This window comes from Seriola lalandi, unplaced genomic scaffold (assembly GCF_002814215.2).
Source record: "Seriola lalandi dorsalis isolate HSWRI2012SDOR001 ecotype SW California unplaced genomic scaffold, Sedor1 jcf7180002052929, whole genome shotgun sequence".
In the NCBI taxonomy this organism is placed as follows: Eukaryota; Metazoa; Chordata; class Actinopteri; order Carangiformes; family Carangidae; genus Seriola; species Seriola lalandi.
The window spans coordinates 372,481-393,172 of record NW_019523482.1 but is presented as its reverse complement, the minus strand read 5'-3'; the positions used below and the strand labels follow the sequence as shown (position 1 = coordinate 393,172).

The window sequence follows — 20,692 nt, the reverse complement described above, 5'->3', positions numbered from 1 at the left end:
AATTTAAAAAGTCAGTGTTATATATTGACAGACTGAGTGGTAATGACCCTGCTAATGTTGCACCCTGCTAACATTAGGAGCTGTAGCTAACTCTTAGCCTAAACAAGCTAACGTTAGCCTCTGTGAACGTTGTGTGAAACATGGCTACAACAGATGTCAGCTCTCACAATTCACAAACAACAATGGTAACAAGTCAGGACATTAACACTTTCACGACACGTTGTTAATACAATTTTAACAACTGAAACTGACTCACCCCCGAAGTCTGTGTACAGATGCGGACGTCTGTCTTTGAGCTGCTCAGATAAGTTTGAGCAGTTTCCTCCTTTCATTTGAAACGCTCTGTAGCACCGTGTTGCAGACTGGACGTGACTCCTGCTTGACTTTAACTTCTCCCTGATGGTCCGAGTCAAATACTAAATATCTCCATGCACCAGCCTTGCCGTGTTTTTATTATTATTATTTTTTTTGTTTACAAAAGTAGTGGTGGACCTGTTGCTGCCATTTCACGTGTTGTTGTTATTGCTTACTGGGCCTGCTTTCTTCTTCTCTTGAAGTTTGTTGTCAGACCTCGAGGCCTTTGCGTCTATTATACTGCCCTCGTCAGTTGGAGAAGAATCACACCGACAGTACCTTTGGTACATCGACTTGGTATCAAAGTATCGGTTCTCGTGACATCCCTTCTCATTATGCAGAATTTCTTATTTCAGAATAATGTGTATTATATTATAATAATTTATTTATTTATGTGAGCGTCACTTAAACATTGCAGTTAATAACTTTATATAGCCTACTGCTGGGTAGCGTGTATTATCATCTCTTAATTTCTAATGATACGTCATAATTTATTTGTTGATTATATTTTGTATAACCTATCTGAACCTGCAGAGTAACTGCTAACCATACAATTAAATAACTGAAAATAAGGAAAGTAAATAAATTTAGTGGAGTAAAAAGTACAATATTTGCCTCTAAAATGTAACGGAGCACAAGAGGAAATACTCAAGTAAAAGTACAAGAAACTCGCAATTCTACCAAAGTCTAGTACTTTGTTACGTTTCAGCACTGTACAACAGAGGAAGAAAAAATGAAGTAATGAGAAAGAGAGACATACATCTTCTCTGCTGAGAGGAAAGTTAGAGAAAGTTTTCTCTCTCAGTCAGAGAACCACCGGATCATGAAATGGCCTCTTGTTTCTGTGTAGACATTAAAACTGGGAGCATTGCCATCAGTGGCTGTGCAACAGCAACAGCATATGGATGCTGACTGTGTGTGTGTGTTTGTGTGTGAGAGAGAGATAGAGAGAGAGAGAGAGAGAGAGAGAGGCACAGAGTGAAGGGCAGGAGGAGGTATATTGTCACACAGTCACATAGCAGGAGGGTTTCAGCAACAGCCTTATTAAACGCTCTTTGATGTAGAGTGAAAATGAGCAGTGAGAACAATAGTATCATCAGCCACGTTCCTGTGCCTGGGGGTGGGGTGGGGGGGGGCACAGCCATTAACCAGTGTTGTATGTTTATCAGCTAGAAAATCGTCTGTTAGGACAAATGAACAAAATAACAAAAATTAATTGCCAGCAATTTCATCAAATTGCCATCTAGTTTTTCAACAAAAAATCCATGAAGAGATGTTTACAAGAACAGTAGGATCTTCATGTGGACCTCAAAGTACCAGGCTTTGCCCCTGGCCTATTTTTGACTCCAGTTCAGCACAGACTAACCACGTGCAATGGAAATGGAAAGGCACTGGAACAAAGGAGGTGCAGACACAAATAAGCAGGGCCATGAAAAAATGAAATACCAATTGATCACACACCTCCTGGTGGTCTGATAAGACATTGCAGGAAAAGATTAAAATGACACACACACAAACACACACACACACACACACAGAGACACAGAGACACACACACACACACACACACACACACACACACACACACACACACACAGAGACAGACAGACACACACACACACACATGCCACTGTGGACTTTGCTCTGAAGACATTCTTATTCCTGTCTGCCTCCTCTATGTGTTCCCTTTCGATGGGACCTATTTTCTCTCCAATTAAGTCCTTAATTGCTCTGGGTAATAAAGACTCTATTAATTCTGTGTCTGCTAATAAAACTCCAGCTGTCTGGTTCAGAGGCTGCCAACATGCAACAGTCACCAGCTCCAGTTGCGGTTGACAACATGTTGTGTGTGCGTGCATGTGTGCATGCCTCCAAATGTCGGCATCATTTATTAAAAAAAAACAAAAAAACACAGCCAAAGTAAATTCCAGAGGTTGTGGTTAAATTATTTTTCATTGATGCTGCTAGCACTGTTTTTTTTCTTTGTGTTTGCATAGTCTGAAACCATCTTAGCCCCTCTATGCACCCTAGCACGAACAAAACTGTCCATCCTCTTTCTTTTATGGTAACAAACTCAGTCTTCATCCCTTCCTCTGCCTTTAACTCTGCCAGTGTGTCCCAGTCTTTTTCCTCTGCCCCAGTTTCTCTTTTTTGCTCTTCTCTCCTGGGATTGACAGAGAATCAGTAAATCTGCTTTCTGTTTCTGTGTTTACCCCTTGTAGGTAGTGTTTATCCCCAGGAGATGGCAGTGTTTGGCAGCACTCAAACACTGTTGTGTTTTAAAAAAAGAAAGTCAGGCATCAAATGAGATTTCTTGGCTTTAAGCCAAAACATATTTGGCAAATATCAGTCTATTTAAAAAAGAAAAAAGAAAAAAGAAAAAGAGAGGTGATCTTTTTGTGTTTTCTGCTGCTATCTGGCAGGATGGAGAGATACATGGGGAAAATGAGGAGAGAGTAACAGTGATGGCACGTAATAAATGTCCCCAGCCAGTAATGAACCAAATGAAACGGCAGTTGTATGATATGTGCTCTAGCCTACTAGGCCTCAGAGAGTTATCAGCACATTTTAAACAGTCATATTCCTATCATAAGCTCCATTATTACACACTGTGCAAATTATGACCTTTCTTTCTTCGCCCACTGTATTGACAGTCTGCTGTAAAAGGGTATGGTGTTATGTTATTTGTTTCTTACAGTGAAAGAATAATTGGAAGAACACACACAGTCCAAACATACATATGGACATTTGCTCCTTCTTCTGTCCTCTGGGCACAGTACAATATACGCTCCATGTTGTATTGTTTGCAAAGAACATTTCAAACTGTCCCCTTAGACGTTTGTTTTCGGTGTCTGGATTTAAATTAATTCACCTTGTGGTTATTTAAGAATACAATCAGAGAGAGCAGATGGCGTGAAAAAGTACATACAAGCACACACAGTTTTACGCATTAGCCACCACAACAGCAGTTGGCAGTTGTAGGCGCAGTTTTGTTGTGTACTTTTCAAAGGAATTTCATCAGGAGACAATGATGCTTCTTTATTTTCCCAGAGTCCAATCACTGGTTCAACTGACAAACTCACTTTTCAACCCATTAGTTGATGATCATAGAGATCATAAAGCCGTCATAGAGTGTGATGATTTTTCCATTAATGTGCCGGCTGAGAGAGTAATCAGATGTGTAATGGGTGTTAGAAAATACTGACAACAAACAGTCAAAGGTGGACACAAAAGAAAAACATCAAAAGGAAATCAATGTTTTTAATGTGCAGTGAGAAAGTAAGGGCAACTGATAATGATTGTGTTTCTATAAAGATAGACATTTCTTTCCAAGTGAAAATTGTGTTTATATATTTATATAAATATCTATATTATATATAGAATACATATCTATTTGCTATGCATACTCAAAAATCACACCTTCAAATATATTTAAAAAGTCTTTCAAAACACAAATGTTTTCTTTTCTTTCCTTAAACATGAACTATCCATATGAACCAAAGTAATTATCAAGATGGGAATAATATTGTGTTTTAAAAACCAAAACATTGAAAATGCTTTACTTTTGAATCTAGAACAGTAGAGGACATATTTTTTCATGTTGGATTCAAAAGCCACCTTAATCTCTTAACAAACCAGGAATCACATTGCAAGGATACAAAACCAGCATAACACTTATACACAAATCCCCTTTCTATGGTAGATGAAATGCAAATAAGTATGACTTTTCAAGCAAACTCTTTTCTGTTATAAAAATAGAATTCTTTTTAAAATAATCTACAGATTTCTTTTTAAGGTGAGGCATTTCACTATCACTCTAAAACAGCAAGGCTGTTTGTTTCAATAGAAAATATGAAGCTTTAGAGAGAGATCTGCCAGTCTATCGGTCTATCTGATTGGAGAGGACCAGCACTGTCCCCCAACCGCTCCACCTTCTCGCTGTCACAGGACGGTGTGTGTTTGCCAGCTCCTCCTTCTTTTTGCATATTCTATGATTTTTTTTAAAAGTGAGTTTCCTTTTAAACTAGATACACCTTTTACAGGTAAACAAAAAGAAGTTTCAGCTCCTTGAAGCTCCTGAAATGTCCAGGCAATTCCAAAGGTGTTAAAAAATGTTCTCTTAAACTACATAAAGATTGAAAAACAAACAAACAAAAAAAGAAATACAACAGCGCAGGTACATGGACATACTGGTTTTCCAAACAAGCGCATTGAAATAAGAATAAAAAACAAACTAAAAAGAGAAAACAATAAAAAATATACAACTCTGTATAACAAGGTAAAGCAAAGTCCTACAGTAGAGAAGGCAACAAACATGATTGAAAAAAACAAAACAAAAGAACAAAACAGGAAAACACTGATGCTACAAAGAAATTGAAATATATGTACAAGACCCTGTTTTCCTTGTGTTTGTATGTATGCACATTTGTGAGTGTGTGTGTGTGTGTGTGTATGTATGTGTGTGCGAAATTGCCATAGTGTGTTGGTTCTTTAATGTGGAGTCCTTGCAAGTCTGTCTCTTGCTAGTTTGATGAAACATTGTTTTCTTTATATCTCCTGCAGTTTCACATAGAAAACATCCCCTGTAACACAGGCGCCGTCCTCTTGAAAAAACAAGGGTAGCAGTGTTCAAAAACCGGCTGCATCTCCGTGACTTGCTGCTAGTTAACAACAGGTGGAATCAAATGGATCCAAAACACTTTTCACCAAAGTCATGAGCATGAACTGTGTTCCACCGTGTGTACCAGACTGAGCCCAGCCACGTCTGACCCTGACTGATCCTCCTACAGCCGATGCTGAGCCGGGTCATCATTACCAGATGACGCTGGAGATGCTGGTTTCTCTTGGCAGCAGAGGGAGCATGGCGTTGTTAGCATGTGCCTCCTCCAGGCTGTGCTCTCGGCTCTTCCCAGGAGGCCTCTGTCCATTCAGCAGTGTTAGAGGGATGTTGCAGTAGGTGTGCTGGTTCCCCAGAGAAGAGAGAGGTGGCAGGGTCCCGCCTGGGGGTATGTCATACTCGTAGCTGCGGTAGTAGTGTTTCTGCCTCATGGTGGTGTGGTAGGTGTTGTGGAAGGAGGAACGCAGCTCAGGGTGGGCGGTGGCCATGGCGGTGGAAGTGGCTGCTGCCATGGAGATGGCGGAGACGGTCTGCAGCTCTCCGAAGGGGCCCTGCTCGCTGACGTCCAGCGCCGGCTCGTGGGTGAGCATGGGCACTGTGCGCCTGAACGGCATCTCGTACTGCAGCTGCTTCCAGAACTTGGAGTTGAGCTTGTTGCTCTTGGGGCCACGCCACTTGATGACGGTGAGGGTTTTAATGGTATGCTTAAGAGCCTCTACCTCCTGGTAGTTCATGATGCCACGCAACTCGGCGCATTCGATCAGGATGACTTTGATCTCGCCAGTCACCAGCATGTTGCGCAGCCGCGTTTCCAGCTCAAAGATGCTCCAGCCTCGCCGCACCACATAGTTGGGTGTCATAACTATAATGAGGCGTTTGCTCTGGTCGACACAGCGTGCCACATCCTCTATGTAGGCTGAAGGAAAAAAAGAAAAGAAAAATAAAAAAGGCATGAGAGAGGCAAGAAAGTTGAGTAATGTGCATTTAAAATGTTTTGAGTTAAAGATGTTAAATGAGTGCAGGACCACAACACTGAACAATGATAGATGAAGACACAGCACCAAACACAAAACACGAGACAGTGACAGGTGGTTATTTTCTAGCACTCATTTTAGTCTGTAGTTTATAGTGTGAACAGAAAGACAGCAACTGCATATGTGTGTGTAGACACATATCTAAAATCATGGTTCTTTGTGAAGTTGAATATGTCTTTAGCTCTAAAGCAGTGTAAAGTATTATTCTATGTATTGTAATCAATTGTCTGAGTGGAGAGCAGCCCCAAAGACCAGTGCTGCGCTAAATAGCGTCAGATTAATAAAGCTACACAGTCAATAAGACTAAGCTGAGTTGCTGTCCATTGAAGTTGGCCTGATGTTTCAGATCACAACAACAGAGCCACTCTAAGTGTCTTTTTGAAACTGGAGCAGGTAAATGACAGCAGCTGACAGGAGAGGAGAAGACTGAGGGCGAGTACCTCCAAAGAGTCGCGTGTCATCCTGGTAATGCTCATTGGTGAGACCTAAACATAAACATTTTCACATTCAGGTCACAGGCAGAACACAGTACACAGACACAGAAACATACTCAACACAGTCGAGAAAGTGGCCGCCTCTCCTCTCACTCATCTTTTTTATTTCACATATGATTAATCACATTCCATGTTTCCCTGATTGGACATTCATCTACAACGATTTTGCTTGGCACTGATGCTGGCGGCAATTTTCTTTTGATTAAAGGAAAGGAGGCAGCTCAGTCAGCAGGGCTCAGAGCCTTTGCACATTTCCCACTGATGTTTAATTCTGTCTAGGACGTGTTTGTGTTTTATCAGTTCCACAAGAAGCCTACAGTACAAACACACAGCATCACTACTAACTAGAGCACACTGTGTACCGCTGGCACAGACTGGCACTACTAAGCAGAGTTAGCACGCATGAGAATATGTTCAGACAGAATTTTCATGGATTTATTAATGCATGGATGAAAATCAGGGAGGATGATAAATTTGTTCAATACAGCAGCTCTCGGTACACACTACACACTGCGTTCCAATATCTGTAGTACATAGCCTGCGAAGAGCCAGTGAAGAAATACCATAATCTTCCCATTTCATCCGGAGAGGTTTAAGGGGATACAAGAAACACAGTTCTGGCTGACAGTTCTGGGCTGATTGTGTTTGATTGTTTTCTCCCTTTTGCCTTAATTTGGAAATCTGGATTAATCATCTAGTCATCAACTGTGAATATACTCAGCTGGAATCTGCCCTACGAGCACAAAACACTGAAACACAAGACAGTGACAGTGAGAAACAACACTGAAGACAAACAACACACAACAAACACTTCAAACTTTGGCAAACACTACAGCAGCTACAGCAGCTGTTAATGCCCTCACACTCCACTACGGTATGTTACATGAACATACAGTATGTGTGCTAGCGTGTATACACAGCCGGTCACAGTGCTTACTTCCTGTTGGAATCAGGTCTCGATCTGGGATGAAGAGTTTGTAGCCGTAATGTTTCTCCAGGACGTCAGGGAGGATCTCCAGGGCAAAGCGTTCCTCCTCCCTGGTCTCTTGACTCCACTGGTCCGGGTCCACTTTGGTGTAGGACAGGTACGCATCGTAGTCTTTGTTTTCTGAAAAACAGAAAAATCATTTACTGAATATCCTGCATCCCTGTCTGACTTTACAGCAGAGTTCATACGAGACAAAAAGAAAATTTGGATGTAACTTCACTCCATCAGTTTATTTCTCCTCTTCTGACAAAGTTTGTTTTTCAACAAGACACAAAACCTTCGGTGTAATTTACATATTACTGTAATATGCCTCTATAAAAGCCTCAGGTCAGGGCTCTGTGCAGTCCAGTCGAGTCCTTAACAGGAACAAAGTGACCTGGTTCAACAAATAGGCCCAGACCAAGAAAAAAAAAAACATTTGTGGACAGTGGTGTCAGTCTACTTTTGTCCATTCAGTTTATATGAGAAACAAATTAGAGTAGACACAAAAATACCCAGATCATGATTCAAGCAATATCCTCTTCCCCACCTCAAAATGATTTCCCAGAGGAAAGGGGGAAGAACTGAAAAAGCAAGAAGATAGACGATGGGGAAAAAGCTCTACTGGTGACATGTTCAGTAAGCCCTAGTCATTATGCTCTGTAGAAACTGGAATGTGGGCCAGCCAAAAAGGAAAGAGAGGGGCTTTTTCACAGAGTCTTTGAGGAGCGCATGCAGCTTTGAAACTCACTGGAAAGGCCAGGGCTGTGCTCAGAAAGGATCCAAACATCAAACAACGCTTTCAAATTAGCAACCAACCTTGCAAATTAACCACCTAGCAAACTTGGAAAATCAAAAACAGCTTGTATCAGTGGTCCCTGACGGTATGACTTAATCATGTGGAAGTTTGAGTCAACAAAACAGTGTGTAATAGATAATTCATGCTACTGTAGAAACAATCCAGTGATTTAAAAATGAGTTCAGTCTTTCCAGAATTTTTGAAAAGAAAACAGGCAAGCTCAAAATACAAAGCAAAAAAAGAAAGATACTGGGATATAAACAGACAAATCCGTTACTGACGCTAAAGTTAACTATGTTCTGTAAAGAAAACAAAAAGTTGCCCTCCAATTTCAGGCTGTTTATGCTCCTATTTGCCGTTCAGGGAAGGAGCTTCGAGCCTATCCAGTCCCCTTGTACCACAATCTGGCCTTTGACAGCAAAGAGTGGGCATCATTCCATGACTTATTGAGACTGATCTCTTTTTAAATGGGCAACAAATTGAAAATCTGTCTCCGCTGTTCCCTATGCAGCCATTGTAGCAACGTACACACACCATCACGTGCAGCAGGAAGAGACACACACACACACACACACACACACACACACACACACACACACACACACACACACACACACACACACACACACACACAAAACCGTATTCACACAGGTAAACAGATAGACACACACATTCACACACATGAAAACAAACCAACAAAGGCACATACACAATCATCAATGCTTGCATGACATTGAAGTTTGGACAAGAAAGACCCGATGAAGAAAAATGGGCCTCGGGCAGAGAGAGAATTTTTTTTAAGATGCTCTGTCTCTACCTCCATCCACGTCCTCGCTGCCAAAGTGCCTCCTATAGAAAAGCATCAGCTCGATCTTGTAGCATTTGTAGAGGGAGATGAGAAAGATGAGCAGCAACAGGATCGCTCCCAGCCCTCCTGCCAGCTCCACCGTGTACATGAGCTCTGCTGAGGACAAAACACACGGAACAGAAGATGTTTAAAAATGCTGAGACAATCATGGGTCGAACTTCATTCACAGTTACGTGTGTTATGAATACACAAAAAGAGGTTATTGATTCGGCACCAGGTTGGACTCGAGAGTTGTTTTTTTTTCTTATTCCTTTTTTTTCTCTCTCTCATTAGACTCAAAGAATGAGGCAGTTAAAGAACACATTTACATTTGCGGGGATGCTGAACGATCATCAGTACTTTCAGAGCTCAGCTCAAAGTGAAGGAGCATCAATCTTCAGTGGGAAGAGACACGAGGCTCATAATGAGTTTGGGAAAAATGAGAGGGCACAGTGCAGGGAGACGTGGGGGAAAAAAAAAAAGATTATGAGAAATTGGATTCATTTCTTTGGAGCAGCGCAGCAATGACACAGATCTGCACCTTGGCTGTCGTCCATAGTGGGACTTGTGACAATTTTGGACATGGATGGAGGCATTTTCAAAACAAGAGGCTTCAGTTTATTCATCTCACTTACTCTTCCTCTCTCTCTGGCATTTCCATCCCTCCCTTCTCTCTCTGTCTTTCCATTCATTTCTCTTCTCTATTATCTTCTCTCCATCTCCCCAGAGATCTGGCTTGGGGAAGGATGAGTTATGGTGTGTATTAAAGCAGCATTTACCTGGTTGGCTCAGCTAGAACAGTTTCACCTTATATCTCTGTCACACTGTGGGCTGGAACCACACACAGCTGCCATAGCAACTGCCAGGCACTATCTATACTATCACAGATTATGTACCTTGTACAGGTAGGTATTTTTACAAATTATAATTGCATCAGTATGAAGTCAAGAAATATATATAATTATATTAAAACAAGTTCAGATTGCACCAGGGTTATGAGATATTCTCATTTGTTTTCAATTTTACTCATTTTTATTTACCTGAAGTAGTTTCATTGTTATTTTCAAGATATCACAAAGAAAATCACTAAAACATGAGGCTGCATCAGAAAGAAGTGATGTTAATCAATCACACAGTCCATTTTTTGTTGTTTAATAAACAGGTAAAGATTTATTGTTTATCTTTACCCCAACCAGGTTTAATGTAAGACTTTACATTTGACAAAGTAATGACTGTGTTAAAGGCATAGTTCAAGATTTTGGGAAATCTTGTTGCCAGCAGCTAGTTAGCTTAGCTTATCATAAAGACTGGTAACAGGGCAAAATACGTAGCCTCGTTCTGTCCGCTGTAACAAAATCCACAGTTCAGCACATCTAAAACTCAATAATTTACCTTGTTTGCTTAATCAAACAAAATCCTAAGTGTGGAAATGATATGATGTGGTTTTACAGGGGGTTATGTGCCCAACTATTTCTGGGCTAGGCCATGTAACTTGTGCTAAGCTAAACTAACCGGCTGAATGTGTTAGCTTCATATTTACCCAACAGACATGAGAGTGGTATTGATGTTCTTACATAACTCTATGCAATAATGCCAACAAGTACAGATATTCTGGATGAGTTTGTGTAAAATCCTTGATGTTTTTTCATAAACTAACACTGTCTCAGAAAGACAGCACTACCGTTTAGCCCTCTAATATGCATTTTTATTGGCTCTGTCCCTAACTTTAATGCTTCTAACTAATCAACAGCAATCATACTCAGTCTCTGAGTTGTTTATGTTCCACTGACCACCACTTCCCTTCTGCCCACTCTCTTTCCATTTTTCTCTTTCTTCTCAGATGGAAGGAAAGGCAGCCTGCAGGGACATTCATAAACCTGCTGCAGGGCTTATGAGTGATGCATTCTGGGAGGGGAAACATGAAATAAACATGAGAATAATGTGGCAGAGAAAGAAAGACAGACAAAGAGAGAGAGGGGAGAGAAAAAGAGAGACAGCGATTTGAAGTCTTTCTTGAAGCCTTAGCATCCCTCTCCTTGGAAATGCTTCTTTGACAGAAAGTTCAATGAAGCTGTCTCCAGTCTACAAAGACCACTCAAAAGGAATTGCGCCGTCTATAAAGAATGGTCACAGAGACAGAGATTAAAGTGGGGGGACAGACAGATAAAGACTTAAAATGTAATTGTATGCTGAAGTTATTGGCCTGTTGGGAAAATCTGAGGACCAATTTGCTGTTTAAACAGCCTCAAATTACCTCTCTTTGTAGGGTGACAACCAGTGCATGAAAAGAGCTTCAGACAAGTCATGCTAGAGAGCCAAAATAGCTCCACAGCTGCAAGGGTACATGTAGAGAGGAACAACACAACTAAATGGAGCTTGAGCACAGATTGTTAACAGAAGAGTGGATGGGAGAGGAAATAAAAAATGAGAAACGCAGAACAAGAGATACTGTTTTACAGTTTGCTGTAATGTCTGTGCCCCTGCTCATGCCTGTAAGTCAAGAAGGGGGGGTCATATGTGACGTTATTTAATCACACAGCTGACTTGATGTTTATTTTACTCCCTAATTTAAGACTTAATATAAGACTAAATAATGACTACATTAAAGGAATAGTTCCACATTTTGGGAAACACATGACTTTGCTTTCTTGTTGATAGTTAGATGAGATAATCATTCTTATATCTATCTGCTTAATATGAAGCTACAGCCAGCAGTTGGTTAGCTTAGCTTAGCATAAAGAGTTAGTTTCCAGTCTTAGAGAGTTATATCGAGTAATATATAGCTTCTTATATAACTGTATGCACAATGTGAAACTAGTCCTTTAAAAAAAGACTTGGCACATAATACCTGACATTTTTTCATAAACACTGTGTCTCAGAAAGACAGCGCTGCTGTTTTGGCCCTCTAATATTCATTTTATTGGCCTTTTAAGGTATGCAGGGGATATATAAAGTCTTCCTTATCCTGTTAAAAAAAATTCCAAAATGTGATATGTTCTTAAAGAAACAGACGTGGTTGTAGTGTGTACACCTGAAAACTTTTGACAGGCAATAACTGATTTTTTTTTGGGGCCATTTCGGGCAGTAAAAACAAGCTGTAAACACAAAATGTATCTCTTTAGAAGCTAAATGCTCCACCTTTGATCAACAGCTACTAACTACTAAGACTGACTGTGTGTCAGTCACAAAGGTAGTGGGTTCTTACAGCTTTTTATCTGAGATGACTTTCCTGCTGTTTTCGAGAATGATGCTGATGAGTGCAGTTAGACTGAAACCACAACAGTAAAGTTGAGAGATTCAAAATGAATACAAAATAAAAACACTCCTTAGAGCTGAGGAGAACTGCACAGTCAGAATTCTCTGTAGGATCGTCACTATGAGCAACTCCTTTCACATTGCACACTGACTGTTAATATGAAAATATTGATTATAGCAGCTTTAACCTTTGACACACTGGTCAACAGAAACAAACACATGCTGTGCAGCTAAAGTTTGCTTAATTTACTGGAAATCTCAAAGTTTCCACAAATGCCAAATGTGTCAGGCTGAATAAATTATGTACAAGACATCTAGAATATTTGTATTTGATGAAATGGCGCAGCCAGGCTTTTAATCTTTCATTCATCATATAGCTTTAATGAAGAGTTGGAACAAGCTGATACAGAATATATATATGAGGCTGTCAGACAGTGAGGAATAAGATGATTTTTCCAACCTTAATGCTGCTTACAGTAAAAGAAAAATGCAAAAACACTCCTCAATGTCAAAGAGCCCTTACCCCGCCTGAAGAGCTGGATGGTAGCTTGGCGACGGCCGTTACCATTTTCCACATAACAGGAATAATTTCCCAGATCCTCCTCCTCCAAAGAGTCAATAGTCAAGGAAATTGCCACTTCCTGTTCACCAAGATGCTCTTTGACCACCCTGCAACACAAAAAAACAAACATAAAAGAAATGCAGCTTGTTGACTTAAGTTCCCCTGACCTGTATGGATATACAAGAACATGCAATCAGTGCAACTGAATGTGATGGCAAGCAGCATTTATGAGACGTGGTTCAAGAGTCATGATCCTGAGTGCAGCAATCACAAAACATGTGTTACAATTCAATATGATATATGTGATAGAAATGCCCATAAGCAGCGTCTCTCTGTACACCACATGTATTTGGATGAAGACCCTTTTGTGTTACTGCAAGTACTTCATGGTATGTTAATTTCTTTCGCTGCGCGCAAAACATATGAGAAATAAAAATCAATAAGGACTCTTCCTTGGCGTGTGAGGGAGGGAAATCAAATAATGGCGATGAGAGGAAAATCTTTTTATAGCGGCTGCCATGGTAACGGAGGGAAGGAGAGAAAGTAATATTCCATAAAGTAAATGAGTGTCCCCCGGTGGGCTGGTTGAGCCTGATGGAGGAGGAAATGGGGAGATAATGCTCCCTCGTACCTTAGACACACTACTTAGCCCACTTTTACAGCACCCTCAGCACAAATGACACTTTGGAGGAAACAAAGTGCAAATTATAAAAAGATCACCTCTGTCTGGCCGTGTGTGTGTGAGTATGTGTGCACGTATACGCATCATTTACAGTACGTGTTAATAACAACTATGTTTTGAGAAGGAGGAGTGGGATGAGGAAAGAGGAAAGTGACCGTGTATGTGTGTGTCTGTGTGTGTGTGTGTGTGTGTGTGTGAGAGAGTATGTGTTTGAGTGTGTAGGGGTATAATGACTCTCAAGCATCTCTCTTCTCTCTCACTTTCAAGCCGATAAACTGCGCATAAGGACAGCTTGTTGGGGAGATTTGGCATCAGTAAATGAAAGTGTATCATGGGCTTTGCATAGAGAGGCTGAGGCAGTGCTGATGATATTTGTAGTTTCTGCTGAGTTTGTTGTGCAATGTGTTGGGGGAGGTTTGAGTCGCTGAGGGAAGGAGGCAGGGGAATAATTCATGTGTCTCCAGGGAGTGGTGGGTACTTTGAAGCCTCCCATTTCACATTATCACACTATATGAGCTGGCACAGCTCGCTGCCATACAACCTGATGGATAACGACCACCGTTGTACAACCTGAGCCTCAAATGGAAATGATGAGGACCTAAAGTTAAAGTAGGTGGATAACAAGGTGCAGGTGAAGCACACAGATACAGATGAGAGCTGAATGACAGCTCATAACACACACACACACACACACACACACGCACACGCACACACACACACACACACACACACACACACACACACATATCAACAAGCAGCTAGGCTGAAGAGTGAGCTCGACATATACCAGACCATGACCATGGAGGCATCTAATGCAATTTTCCTGCTTGTCTGAATCAGAGTCAGATCTGTAGAGTTCCATGTAAATCTTTGTAAAACTCTGTAAAATCCTCTGCTTTCTTCTGGGTGATTGGGTTTATTGATACAGAGTTAGCAGAATGAGTTAATCGTGAACTCTTTCTCAAACTATGGCTGCTGCAGGCACTTTTTCTTATTCTTCAATATTCTTTCCCTTCCTCATTAGCAAAACCTCTGTGTTTGCTCATTTAGTGATCAATTTCTAACTTATTCATTCTTTTTATCCATTCACTTCGACGTGCACCTGCAAAACACCAACTGAACTGGGTCAACAATGTATTGATCACCTCCTTTATTATGCTGAGCCAGATCTGTTTTGCTAATTTATTAATCTCTGCATGCTATGCTAATGTCCAGTCATCCGTGCTATGATAACAACAATAGCCCTGTCCCGCTGGCGCAAATGAGAATTTATGGGCTTGGGTTACCATAGAAATGAACTCCTCCAAATCAATAGGCTGCGAGTTGGGTAAATAAATGCCTGAAGAAACTGTGAGCCCGATGTATGAGTGCTCTTCTCTGAGCTCAAGTTTGGCTGCTGATGCATTAGTAATAAAGCTAAAACTGTGTGGGTGCCAGCCTGAAGAAGGAGGTAACCCTTATAAACATGCCCACTGTATCTGTCCACTCTGGTCTAAATGGGAGGCTTGGCTGAAGGGTGAGCACAGATTTGTTCATGTTTAGCTTCTCCTATGCTTACTCTCCATTTCTCCCCGTCCTTGCCCGGTCTGTATCCCTGGCTGCCTTCATGGAAGTAAAACGAAGGCTCTGGCTGGACCTGAACATGGCTGGGGTAGCAGCATCAGCAACAGAGAGTGGATGATCAAATACATTATTGATCTGCTGCATGAAATATTGGTATGAATTATTGAAAAGATAACCCCTCAGCTAGTGAGTGGGGGAATCCTGGTGTCAGGGAGTAATGGAGGAAGAGAGAGAGAGACAGAGAAAGAAAGACAGGAGAGCAGCGGTGATGGTTAAAATTAAATTTGTTTCTGTCGCCTGTTCATATCTGGGCACAAGCAAACTCACTATTACAGATGTGTCTTCTTCACTATCCTCCTCAGTGACTTCTACCATATTTCTTTCTCTTTGCACTTCTTTCCTGTCTGCTCCCTCTCTCTTTCTCAACCTCTCCATCTCTTCCCCTCCCCACGGACCATCTGCATGCTGCTATAGGTGGGTGCAGCAAGGGAGATAGCGATAGTGGCGGCGGTGTGAAAAATGGCGGTTGTTAACCATCTGACAGGGCTGTCTCCCCAGAGCTGCAGCCTCTCCAAACAGCCCTAATGGGAAACATGCACATGGACCAGCGAATGGACTTGTTTAAATGTGTTACATCAGTAGGAGGGAGAGACATGGAGATGAGCTTGTTTTAAATGTCTTTAGAGGCCTGAAAGTCTGACTTGCTGGGTAAATTTTACAATGTTTCACTGAAATGAGACAGAAAGAGAACATTTAACATTTAGTACATTCATGTGTGGTGCAAAATTTTAATGTGTTTTAGTTACATGTATGTTATTAATACCTACTTAATAAAATATTTGATACAGTATTAACACTTTATAAATTGAATGCACCATACAACATATTTTACTTTTCTTTATTTTTGTATGTAGTTTCTCTGTTTTGCAGCTTTTGTTTGTTTATGCTTTGGCAGCACAATTTCTCAATGTAAGTGTCACTGAAGCTGAAAAATGAGAGAGAGCACGAGAACTAGACCATCGGCCATGACAGTTTGTAGAGCATGCCGTAGTTCATGACAGCCAACAATTTAAAGGACAGTAGTGAACCTTACATAACGACTGTGTCGGCTACAAGACTGCGTTGGATAACCCATCGTGACACACAATTCAAAAACCTTTATTTTGAATTAATTTTCAGATCGTTGTCAGATGATTGTCAGTTGTAATGCAGCTGCACACAAGCACCGGTTTGAAAACTCTCTTTTTTGGCGTGTCCAACCTGATTTCAAAGAAACAAACCTTTTTTTGACTGTTTTTTTTGTCTTGTGACTTGATTTTTTGACAATGTAGCTGATAAATGCAGTGAGTGGCTTGGGACAAATAATCAATAGGGCAGTGCAGCATGATACACTACGCTGGCATCGATACTGTGATATTTTGTAAAGATACAGTAGTGGTGATATTGAAGTGACACTGTTCAGAACTCAGAGTTGCTTGACTTTCTCGCAGTGCCGCAGACCTTTAGTAGATGCTTATACACGAGAAATGTTGATGTGTGTGTGCTGAAACGAGCCTGCACACTTTGTTTTTCTGAAACTGAAAGCATTTCATGAAGCAGTAACTATAAAGTATTGCTCCTGCAGTTTAAAGGGTACTTTGCCACTTTACAGCCATATGTTCATTTTCAGTTACACAGATCCTGTGATGTATAATAGATGATTATCATGCCGTGTATGTGATGCATGCTGTTCTATTGTTTCCTTGCACAGTATGGAACATTATGAGTCTTCTTGTCTCCAGGTGCATTTTCACAAAATTTAAACAAAAGACTTAAAGTGACAAAATGAATGAGTGATGATCTAAAACAAACCTAAAGTCTCTGCATGATGTTCATACCATAGAAAAATAAATGGAAATCAGCAGCTGCTTGGAAGGCAGCGGATAAATCTCTGGAACATGGTTGGTGGAGTGTATGCAATTTGGAGTTAATGGACTAAAACATGCAAAACCATTGGTATCGTCCTTTAATATTCTCCAGTGAATTTATCCACAGCTGCTATTAATTCCTCATTACTGCCAAGTCCGATGAAATGATTTCAACTCCAGCAGTGTGTGTCTTACTTGATGTCGCTCTCCTGGACTCTTTCTTCGTCCAGGTCCTCTATGAACTTCTCTCCCTTCATCCAGTAGATGAGCGGGCTGACGTCACCGCTGTAGCCAAAGAACGCCCGGCAAGTCAGGTTCAAAGCGCTCCCTGCAAAGACAGAAGATGATGTGCTGTCATGCTTAATTGTCCTGATGGCTTTTTTAAAGATATGTATTTTATGTGCACAGCCCGAAAAATGTATCATATCATACAGGCGCATTCAGAGTCACTCAGTGACATCAACAAAAAGGCTACTTTGTGGGGACATGTGCATTCACAGTTCTTTGTGCATCATACACACATATGCTAGAGCAACATTAATACATGTACACACATACAGACACACACACAGATACTTGCACAAAATTCATGTCAAAAAACGGTTCAGTGAGGGAACTTGTAAGTTGGATGCTTTTGCGCCCTCAACAAATCTTCAGGGACGTACAGCTGTGATTAAAGCAGACAGTCTCTCCTTTCACACAGACTCAAGGGGAACATCTCTGGAAATGTTTTGATTTGTTCATGTCAACAGCGCACACATACACTATACTGATCTGAAAGCAAGTAAACAGTACTGAACACATGAGGGCACTCAAGAGCTTCCCAAAACGCCCCTCGAGACCGTGTGTCCATGAGAGAACAGAAGAGGCTGACACTAACATTATTTTATTTAAGGCTGCTGCTACGTTTGAGGGAAGGTCAAGAGTCAACATTTGCAGTTTACTGAGAGTTGATACGTGGAAGATGAAGTAATTGTCACCGAAAAGCCAACAGGGTCTTTGTTCCATGAATTGATGGATTATCTCCTCGGTTTATCCGAGAGGGAAAGAGTGAAACTTTCTGCACCAATGTAAAACACCTTAATTTCAATAACGCAGGTGGTGTTACTGTGCAATGTGAGAACGATTCATAATCACAGAAGAGCTAAGAGCTAATGTTACATGTAGTCCTGTTGTGAGCCGAGGCCCTTTTTTAGCGCTCATGCAAGACCGCCAGTGTCTAAGAACTATGCATGTATTAAGCCGGTGAACATAAAGATAGAGCATATACTATGCATATGTTTAGTTTGCATTCCTCTGAAGTGGCATTCTCAAAGGCCAGCAATCACATGCTGCTGCCTCTCAGTGAACCACACAGCAACATGTAAACAACACACAGATCAAGAGGAGGGGAGGGTGGGGAGGGAGGCTCATTGTACAGCACATACTGTAAACTGTATGGACATTCCTCTTGGGAGAGCCGGTGCTGTGACTGGCTCCGAGGTGTGTGATTTTGGGAAGCACGGGGAGAAAAATGCATGAAGGGGATGATGGGGGTGAAAGAGATGTCAGTCCCTTTCACAGCAGGATTTATGAGCAGGGGAGCAAAGGTAAACTGTACTGGTATGGGGGCATGTTTTCATTAACGTTGCTTAGCAGGCTACAGCACCATGGACAGCTCCCCACAGTCGAGTGCAGGGAGTAGATGGTAAACTATAGCTTTACAGCTTAGAAAAAGAAATACGTTTGAGTCAAATATTTTCTGACACAGTCCAAACTAAATGCTTAAGTATTTATAGCAAGACTGTTCTAGTGGATTCAATTACATTTTACAAGGGTTCATAATTTTTTGGTCACTCAGTGTAATGAATCTTTGAACACCACACCGCTTACAACTCCTTTTTTTCACACGCCGTGACCGTGACTGTGACTGTGACCGGTGGCACACGTCTTCAGAGTGAAACTGGCAAGGTTATTTTTGAAAGACTGTTGCGTTTGAACTTAGAGCATGTATCCTATGTATTCCCTCTGCCCAACAACCCAGCCACAGCTTCAAAAGATTTCAGTAGGTCACTCTCAGCACAAGGAAAGTTATATGGCGTGCAGGGAAGGAGGCTGGGAGGACACCCAGGAATGAACTGATAGTACTGTCAGTGAGGAGCAGTGGCTGACATTTCCAAAGTTCAACAGCCACTCTCAGATTGGTATTTGTGCACAGCCGGGCCCTATAAAAGCTACATGCTGTACCTACAAAACAGGAACCTTCTGTGTGTGCTGTCACACACATGCACACACACACACGTTGTGGTGCTGTAGCACTTCACTGTACAGTCACACTTCAGTGTGAGTAGCAAATGTGGAAAGTAAGCGTACTGTGCAAATTACATAATGTACAACTATATATGTGTCAGTGTGATCCAATGCTTCCCTTCTCCTCTGTTTAGAAATCTCCCGTGATGTTAGTTTATTCCACAGATCAATTGCACACAAGGAATGTCATGCTGCCAGCAGCTAATGCCTGGAGAGGAAGTTTCCACTGAGCTCCCTGGGAATCACAGGAAATTGTTGAAGGCCTCATGCTGTCTCATTCTAATCCAAGTGCAGCACTCCCCCTAATACTGTCGCAGCCACCTTTGTTAATCAGTAGGTAGTGTCACATCTGCAACACCGCCGTCACATTCAGCGATGCATTATGGGAGCTGGACATTGTGTTCCTTGATTGTGGCCATTCACGTTGGGAAAACAAGACCACAAGGTGTATTATCAGCCTATTTGGAGCTTTGTATCATATCACATAATCTTCACCTGCAGATGGAGTTTGGTCAGTTATCATGACTATTTAGATTAAATTTGCATCTCTTCCATTCATCTATGTTGTCTTAAAAGTTTTGATGATCAAGATTGCAAGTTTATTCCCGAGAAGAACAAATGAAGAATGTTCTTGAGACCTAACGGACCTTGTGTTGAGATTGTTTTGCAAAGCACTGTTTCCAAGGTCAAAAATCTCAAAATATAATTTTTTGAAATAATATATATAGTTGCACTAATTATTCACATTCAGCCACTCAAGATGTTCTGTCTACAGATTAACAGACATGTCTTTTACAATGGTGGCCTACGGGGAAAATGATTGTTTCGTATCTGTGCCACGGCAGGCAAAGGGGATATATTTTGGCAGCAACGTTTACACTGCTGCACTACTACAGTATTCATCTCTATTAATACATCAATGGTCACAAAACGTCCTGTCCCTGCATTTACTTCACCTCTCGCGAAAGAAAAAATAAGATGTTTTTTCTCCAGGTGTTACATATACAGTGTTTAAGCAGAGCTGCAGTTTAAAGTGACAGGCTGAAGAGCATATGAGTGACTGTGTTTGCAAGGCTGTTGAAAAAGATGTATAAATATTAGCCAGGCATAGAGAGGAGACAGTTTTACATAAGGCTGGCATGACTCTGTCATTAGCCTCTGAGCCAGCAAACTACTATGATGTCAAGCCGGTTGAAGTCTGAACAGATGGTGGGAAAACTATTAACAAGGACTGGAACAATGAGGTGAATCATTTGCACACTATCAAGTTACAGAGGAGGAGGAGCAGCTTTCAAAATCCCTCTGTTCTCTCCTGCTGTCC

General features: G+C 41.2%; 1 protein-coding gene across 2 annotated transcripts in view; it reads right to left on the bottom strand.

Moving 5' to 3' along the window:
• Positions 1–3,646: 3,646 nt before the first annotated feature.
• The window catches only part of il1rapl1a (interleukin 1 receptor accessory protein-like 1a), a 157,734-nt gene continuing 140,688 nt past the window's right edge, over positions 3,647–20,692 (bottom strand). The window contains exons 7-12 of one of the 2 annotated variants that reach the window (XM_023400694.2): positions 17,278–17,410; positions 12,892–13,037; positions 9,084–9,230; positions 7,438–7,608; positions 6,447–6,491; positions 3,647–5,888 (exon numbers count right to left, since the gene is read on the bottom strand). In XM_023400694.2, coding sequence (XP_023256462.1) covers positions 5,167–5,888; positions 6,447–6,491; positions 7,438–7,608; positions 9,084–9,230; positions 12,892–13,037; positions 17,278–17,410 — 1,364 coding nt within the window. In that variant the 3' untranslated portion in view covers positions 3,647–5,166. The remainder of the gene's footprint in view (positions 5,889–6,446; positions 6,492–7,437; positions 7,609–9,083; positions 9,231–12,891; positions 13,038–17,277; positions 17,411–20,692) is intronic. The other variant, XM_023400698.2, reaches the window with a different exon arrangement.